Source organism: Punica granatum, chromosome 8 (genome assembly GCF_007655135.1).
Source record: "Punica granatum isolate Tunisia-2019 chromosome 8, ASM765513v2, whole genome shotgun sequence".
NCBI classification, from domain to species: domain Eukaryota; kingdom Viridiplantae; phylum Streptophyta; class Magnoliopsida; order Myrtales; family Lythraceae; genus Punica; species Punica granatum.
The window spans coordinates 11,942,293-11,950,719 of NC_045134.1; the positions used below are offsets into that span (position 1 = coordinate 11,942,293).

The window sequence follows — 8,427 nt, forward strand, 5'->3', positions numbered from 1 at the left end:
TGGGATTCGAGCACTGGGGTCGTTGGACGGTGGTCTCGACCCCACATTCAAGGTTGTCAGCGGCCTTTGGACATGCCGGCAACCTTCGAGGTGGGGTCATGGTTGTCGGTCAATGCCTCAACCCCTCTATTTTCTCCGACAATGTCGTTCTTGTACTCTCTTTTTTCCTCATCCTCTTGGTTTTTTATTTTTCAAAAAAAAATTATTTTATTTTACATAATATTAAATTAATTTTTTGGGACACATGTCTTTCTCCTATTGGATTTAAAATCCACATCAACGGCCTTCATCGGGAAAAGTGACACTAAGATTAAAGTGGTAAAAACGTGAAAGGTTGAAGATAAAAACAATAATAATAATAATAAAAGGTTTAGGACTACAGTGACAAAAAGTCAAATATTGAGGACTAAAACTGCTTCTTTTCCAAAATAAAGCAATACAACATAAAAAACCACTTGGCCAAAAGTATAGAAAAAAAAAGAAGAAAAATCTGAACTATGGGACGATCAAATATAATCCAAATAACTTCTTATTTGACGACTTATAATTTTTACTCGACTAAAAATTTTGCAGTTAATCAATCAATTAAATACTTTTTCACTAAAATTTCAAATTTTTTTAAGTTCAAACATACACCACCTTACTTTCAAAGCTTGCATGTTATTTAGCGTGTTATAGTAAGATAAGAGCCAAGATCATTTTGAATTTAGTACTCTGCAAGGAGAATAAAGGGTGCTGGCATAAATGTAAAGTTACAAAATTCCAACGTTATCAAATTAATACTTATACATTAGTGATCACAATACCTCGTGCGACTGTATGAACATCACATTGATATAAAATTGTAATCTATGTCATACTATTTGAAAGGGAGGATTTGGTGTACTTCACCGTTACTCTTCGCATAATTTTACCGAATTACCCTTAATATTTTTTTATTATGGTAGAAGAATTGGAGCTTCATTGCAGGGATGAAAATGTAAAATCACCCAAACTTTAAATACACACATCCTTTCCCTATCTTCTTCATGTATTCACGCCTATCAGAACGTGTTCCATCCCAACTTTCACTTCTATAACTAGATAACTAGATATATGGGCCTGCACAAAATTGCAGTAATTATACATTTTGTTTTTTTTATAAGTTTTTTCATTATGACCTTTATAAAAATATTTTTTATCTTCATTATTGTTCTTATTGAACATTTTGGCTCACTAAAATATGAATAGTTTAATAAATTCATTATATTTAATATTTTAGCTCGTTATTGATCATATTAATAAAATTATTTTTGACTGCTATATAAGTTTCTTTATTATATATTTTCGTGGAAGTTTCATATTTCCATGCAAGTGCCTCAATTGAAACATAAACCATTCAACAAAATATGAATAGTTTAATAAATTTATTATGTCTTTTAGTCTTCCATAATTGCTAATAATTTGGATTTCGAGAAGTGACGAGGGGCCACTTGTGACATGACTATCGGCGATCAAATGAAACGTTACACAAGAAGAAGCATCATTCATCCCATATATCCCTTTTCGATGTTTTGACTCGGCTTTTAATATTTATATAGATAGATAGATAGATAGATAGATAGATAGATAGATAAGTTTTATTCTCTCTCCCTTATTTATGTCTCTTTCTTAATTAATTTTAAATTTTCACCCACACAATTTTATTTTTGCTTAACGGACTCAGTTTTTGCTTGGAGGAATACAAGAAACAAAACTAGATATTCGAGAAAAAAATTTCTAAATTTCAAAAGCAAGTTATGGGGGGATACACCATTGATGAACCCCCCCCCCCCCCCCCCCCCCCCCGGCTTGCATGTCCACTTAAGCTTGATATATATATATATTGTTTTTTTTTGTAAGACCACGATAATGGAGTATTTGCAACCTAATAACTGAGACTAATTCCCGATTGGGCCCCAACTTAAACCCGATGAACTGGAATTTCTGTAAAATAGAAGGGAATTTTGGGTGGATAATTTTGTGGGCCTAGGGGGGCCCACTCATGATATTCTATGTCGGGTAGATGTAGGAATGTGGGCCTGCCATAGGCCTTTTCCATGATGGGGACAGGGACAGCGATTTCAAGAGATCATAATCCTCTGCTGTTTATTTCTCCGCCATCTATGTTCCGACGTTACGCCGAGTCGATCAATCCTCTTGCTCGAAAAGACGGCCTTCATGATCAACAACCTTTCCTAATCCAAAACTCTTTTCGCTTGAATTTCCTTCCCCTTGGATAACTCGGATACATTCTTGGATACATTAATACCTTCCGTAAAAATAAAGCCTAGATACAGGACGTTTCCCTAAATCGTCCACGACTCATGAAGAGTGACACTAAGGAGCCAATGCATGAAACGGAATGTTCAAGAATTTTATCGGAAGGTCCAACGGATTGCTCGAACTCTACCACTAACCACAGGAGATAGTTTCGATCTCGACGATGCTTTTAGGTGAAGCTATTCAAGAAAGCATTGTACTTAATAGAACCCCACCCTATCCAAGGGAGCTCCATGGGCAAAGTTGGTAACTGAGGCCCAATGGACCACATTCAGTATCTGATGTAGCGCTCTCAAGCCATCTTAAAGAGACATTGAACAGATCACATGAACAATTGATCTCTTCTGGGAAATATAGTAATTGATTCTTCAAACGACACCTAACAACATCAGTACGTAATATACTCGAATAACTCTGTAATTGAGTTCTCAAGTAATCTCAAGGCGCCTGCAAAGGACATATAGAGCTTACATGCATCATAAAGCTGTGCTTGATGTATCTAATTAGCAGTAAGACTAATTAAAGTTTCAACTAGATAGTTTGAGAATAGAACTGTCAGCTTCTAAACAGCAGCAGCGGGGTAGGGCTCAAGATCCGGCCACCGGATAAACAGAAAAGAGCTCAGATCAGTGGCCATGGTCGGCCCCCGAGTTACGTGCTAAGCCCCCGCTACCGCCTCCCATCTGGTGGACCATCGCATTGATCTCGCAGTGATTCTTCATCTTGAGCTGAAGTAAACATGAAACAAGCCAAGAGAAATCACTTAGGATAACAATAAAGTGTAATGATAGCAAAGGAAAAACCGCACAGAAGACCTTAGTATGCCTCAGCAAATTGTTATGGAAATTGTAGTTTGTGCTCTACAAGTTAGAGCTTGCAGTTTCAAAACTAAAAGAAGCTTTATTCTTTGCCATCTTCTTTTCCCGGCTGATGGTTTTAAAGGCTTTCTATACCATACATGGTGCAGTTTCTTCAGCAAGCAATATGTAAGGTAGATAGACAAAACAGCTTACTTGGTTGGGGGTTTGATACCCTTTAATCCGGTTCCCTTTGTAGAGGAATTGAATAGTCTGGATATCCAGTTCCCTCTCTCTACAGTAAGATTTGAAAAGCTTATCTAGCTTCTTGTCACGACGTATGGTGAAAGTCACTACTCGTTGATCCTGCGAAAAATTGAGAACCAATCATCAACAAGTTACATTGCGGAGCAACCATGCCCGGGTTAGCTCATATCCGGGCCGAAAAGTTTGGCCACGCGCCAGCCCCAGGTCTCGAGTCTCCCCCCCTTGAGGGGCTTCCCCGGTTCGCCACTGGCTTATTTTCAGGCCACGCGATGCCTAGCCGGCCTCATTGAGAGGCCTTTGCTGGCCTCGCCGGGATACATTGAGGCCTTCCTCGCCTCTTTTATGCACAGAACTGGCTATTGTGATAGTGTGAATGGTCAACATTCGGCTATGAAGGACAAAGACATCAGAACCATAACCATTTGCAGATCATAATTAAAGGCACAAACTTTCTGCATCAAGAACATGTAGGAGCACAAAATCATGGAGCATCGGACAATCAACAGTCTATACAAACCCAAACAACAGCGCAGGAACAGAAAGCAACAAACTTTGTCAGAGGGACGACAAAACTCAGGCCTTACAGCTTCAAGAACAGTCAAGTATGTGCTTCATTTCCCATGCAAACAAGAAAGAACCAAGATGCCCACAGAGCTCAAAGCAAAAAAGATTGCATTTTCTTAAAAAAGAAACCATTTCTTTACCTGACTCAGGACCGCAATCTCGACCTTGTCTTGCTGGGTGTCTTGGCTGTCGGAGATCTCCTGAGCCAACATTGCGAAGCAGAACTGTGAAGACAGAAGAGGGGAGGCCTGTTTTTACTACTGAGTGGAGGAGGAGAAACAGAGGGGAAGAAGCAAATGTGGACGGGGTTGTGTGTCTGTTGCCTGTCATGTGAAGGCTGTGTGAAGAAGGAAGGAGGGGAAAAGAGGTCAAACTGCAGTCTGTTGCCCGCAGCACCCTTTCCCAAGATTGGCTAAACTGTCACTGACAATGGAAAAAAGCTTAACTCAAAAGTTCTTAGAAGATTTTGGGAAGGCTTGATTACCCGACATGAATTGCACCAAGTAATTCGGTGCCTTCTAAATTCGAGTATTATAAATAAAAAAAAATTCATATTACGAGAGTTTTATGCTGCGTTTGGTTTTATAGTAAAATTTTAAAATTAGATTTTAATTTTGAAAAAGAATTGTATAAATAGGGTCCACCCTTTGACTTTATATGAGTTATGTTGTTTTGTTGTGAAAAAGAGTGGTATAAATGGAGCCCACTCTTTGACTTTGTATGAGTTATTTTGTTTTGTAGTGGGTAGAGTTAAGTTAGAATTGTGATTTTAAAATTATATTCACAAACCAAACAAGGCCTTATCCTTTAATGAACCGATTCGACTTAAACTAATCAAAATTCATTAAATTATCGAATATCAGGTGAAAAAAAAAAGAAAGGCTTAAATTACACTCTCTTCTTTTTTTTCTTTTTCTTTTTAATTGATGACCATATCACAGCTCCTCATTAACTTTCTTTCTTGCTCAGGCTCTTGAGTGCAGTTGTCCAGCATCAGTTCAAATTTCAAACCCACTTTGATTATAAGAGGGAATTTTGCGCCCAAGTTTTGGTAAATTCATTCCAAACCTTCGGAGCTCAAACATGTCTTCGTTTGTTTGGTTTCCCGTTCCGGTTCTTATATATGTGTAAATGCTCCCAGCTGCTCGGATTTCAGCAGATACCGGGATGTTCGAAACCTATTAAAACTTGGCTCGGGTGCCCTTGTACTGGAGGGTTAGACAGATGGAGCCACTATGGGTGGGACTGCTCATCATGTGCAAGAAAAAAAGGTGTGCGATTAGAGTTCTTGGAGGAAAGCCCATGCACACGAAAAATGTTTTTGAGCACAACACGACCCACGACTCGAGTTGCTTTACCCAACTAGACATCATACTGTGATGGGTGGCCTTTGCCAAAAGTACAATCCAGAGGCGGGGGCAGGAGATTGTTATAACTACTTAGATATCATATTTTTGCGAAACATCAAAATCATACTCAGCTCGCGTGAAATTTTTATAACTACTTCTTTTTTTTTTTGCCACGACTTTTATGACTACATCTCATATCATTTTGGAACATTGAAACCATATTCAGGTGACAATTTTAAAAACTGAATGCATAATGTTACGATAATCAAAAGTTAAAAACTCGAATAGTGAGTTCGCCATGAAAAGAAAAAGAAAAAAAAGAACTCGAATTATTCACACAGACCAATATGCCTTTAGTAACAAATTCAAATTTTCTGAAGCTAATATATGTATTTGTTTCTCAGTTGTTTGTTGGACCAAGCAATAAAAACGGACAGTTCTTCGTGAGAACATTTCTGACTCAGAAAGCATGTTTGCAATATTTCTCAGAATGAGTCAATACTGGAGAAGAAGGCCAACTACCAAATCCTAAGCATTAAATTAGAGTACAATATGATAGGATAGGATGGATGGACATATTTCTTCTGACCACGTCCGTTTTATTTAAAAATTTCTTTTTCAGTATAAATTTTCGTTGTGTAAATTTTCCGTGTGTAATACGGATTCACTCTAATGTAATTTTATTGGCCTTTCCGATCAACTTAAATTCTAGGTGTGTTTGTTTTCGGAAAAATATTCAACTCAACTCAACTCAACTCAACTCCACTTATCTTCAATTCAACATCACAATCATTACTTTTTTTTATTTTTTAAATTTTTTTAACCATTCAATTCAATTTTTAATATTAAATTATCTCAACTATTCATTACTTTTTCACAATTCAACTCCACAATCATTACTTAATCATTATTTTCTCTCAATTATTTATTACTTTTTCACACTTTTTCTCATAATTCAACCATACAATCATTACAAATCAATTAAAATCAAAACTCAACTCAACTCAACTCTCAATCCAAACGCACTCTAAGTTAGCCTAAATGAGGTGCAGCTAATTAGTATCATTCTACTTTATCCCATAAGTGGAAACCCCACATTTCTCAAGCTTCCCGTGCCCTTCTTCGCCTTCTAAGCTCATGAACTTCGTTTATACTTAAAAATATTAAATCTATAATCAATAACTTATACCAGCTAGTGCATTTTAGATTGTCATATTCATATGTGACTATAAAAACTTTCACCGTGACAACGAGTAAAAGTGCTCTAAAATAGACTACTAATATTATTATTTGTAAAGTACACATGAATTATTATTTGTGGACTACTAATATCTATAATATAGAAGTATGCATAGTTTACATGGACACATTACATCGTAACTCCGAACCCAATTAAATCGCAGCTGACGCCTTCTTCGTTTTGAGGATCTTATAGTCTCCCGAGTAGTGAAGACAAATTCAAACACTCGTAACTCCACGAAACGCGCCGTCTTTAAGTGTTATAACAACTCTCCAAGACTTTCTACTACAAAGTTGACCCGTTCTCTATAAATAGGCCATGCAAAGCTCTCTTTGCTCCACCCTTCCCTCAACAGTCTCAGCAAACAAAATATCTCATATCTACATCATCATCAACACAACAAAAGGATACGTTCGTATACCATGGATTCGTCGGAATTTAGACTGAGAAAAGAGCTCCAAGGCCAACTCCCGCCGCCTCTGGGAGTTTGTAAAGACTCGTGCACAATCAAGAAACCACGCCCACCGATCATCATTTACACAACGTCTCCGAAGATAATCCATGTGAAACCTGAGGAGTTTAGGTCGCTGGTCCAACGCCTTACTGGCCCATCCAAGAATTCTGCCCGAAAGTCCCGTCCCATTGAACCTTCCAATCAATATTGTCATGAAGATCGCTGTGGAGCATTGCCACATGATGAGAACGATCTTGCGACCGGAGAAACAGGCCAAAGTATAGATACTACGGGCACAGTGCCGATGGACCCAGCGTCCCATAATGTCTTCTCGAGTCTCTCGTCTAATACAGATTCCGTTGGGTTTTTGGATGACTTTGGCCAAGAATTTCAAGGCAACAAGGGTTTCATTGATGGGAGCTTCGGGTCGACCTCTATCTCATCTCATGCGACTTTTCCTGGTCAAGCTTATATGGACATTTTCAACAGTTTCTTTGACTTGTGATATGGTAAGAGAATGTCTCTTATTGGTTGTATCTATTGACACATAAAAAAAGAGAGGGGGGTAGTCATACTCTTACATATATGCATAAATTTTCCTATCAAAGGGAGAGCCATAACTTAAAATATCTGAAGCATCAATCTGAGGTATTTGTATTCTTTAATTCTTATGTAATAATTTGATTTTTTTAAGAATCTTTTTTATGAGATTCTTTCTTTCTAAATCTTTGCCTCTTCTCGTTCTTTTCTTCCCTTTCTTTGGGAGTATAGTCGTGCTATAAGAAAAAAGAAGATCCCACCAATGTGGATTGATTCAAGCGCTTTGACGTTTATTCGCTTAAGCAAAGTCTCGGATTCGAGTTCTTATGAATGCAGAAAATTCACGCTGTGAGAGCTTTACCCTTTAGTAGGTAGACCCGCTTGATTGAATCAATCAGGATACAAATGGACTTCCAGATATCAAGATTCACACTGAAAAAAAAAAAAAATTCCGTGATGAACCATAGTGGGAGTGGCGAGCCGGCCCCCGGCCAAAGAGGATTTTCCCGAGGGTCGGAGACCAGCCCCCAGAAACAGCTCTCACTAAAAGCTCCCCCTATAATCGCAAAACTTGACCAACAAATGGGATGGCGCATTTTTTTACGCGCAATTTATCGGCCCCACGGGCCACGGGAATGGTTATTTAAATGAGATTTCTTATGGGCCACCTTTCTACCCCGCGAAAACTACCATATACGGCCCGGCCCAAATTGTTTTTCTTTGAGTTTGACACCAATTCTTCATTGAATGGTTCTAGACTGTTCTGCTTGCTCATTCAATTAAGGGACAATGGATTTCTTTGTTTATTTTAATCAATTTTTAACCTTTCTACGTGACCAGTCATGCTAAAACTGTAAAATGAATATGGTCATAATCTGCAGGAGGTCAATGAATACTTCTGAAAATTTGTTGGAG

The 8,427-nt window shown here is 38.0% G+C and overlaps 2 protein-coding genes across 2 annotated transcripts; one reads left to right on the forward strand and one right to left on the reverse strand.

The window, feature by feature from the left end:
• Positions 1-2,622: 2,622 nt before the first annotated feature.
• Positions 2,623-4,333, reverse strand: LOC116188968 (small ubiquitin-related modifier 1-like). Its single transcript, XM_031518426.1, has 3 exons — positions 4,070-4,333; positions 3,315-3,464; positions 2,623-3,029 (listed from the first exon to the last, which is right to left on the reverse strand). The coding sequence occupies exons 1-3, from the start codon at positions 4,139-4,141 to the stop codon at positions 2,928-2,930; spliced, it is 324 nt and encodes a 107-aa protein (XP_031374286.1). The 5' UTR covers positions 4,142-4,333; the 3' UTR covers positions 2,623-2,927.
• A 2,549-nt stretch (positions 4,334-6,882) lies between these two features.
• On the forward strand, positions 6,883-7,603 carry LOC116189296. The gene has a single exon (XM_031518897.1). The coding sequence runs from the start codon at positions 6,941-6,943 to the stop codon at positions 7,475-7,477; it is 537 nt and encodes a 178-aa protein (XP_031374757.1). The 5' UTR covers positions 6,883-6,940; the 3' UTR covers positions 7,478-7,603.
• The last annotated feature ends 824 nt before the right edge of the window (positions 7,604-8,427 follow it).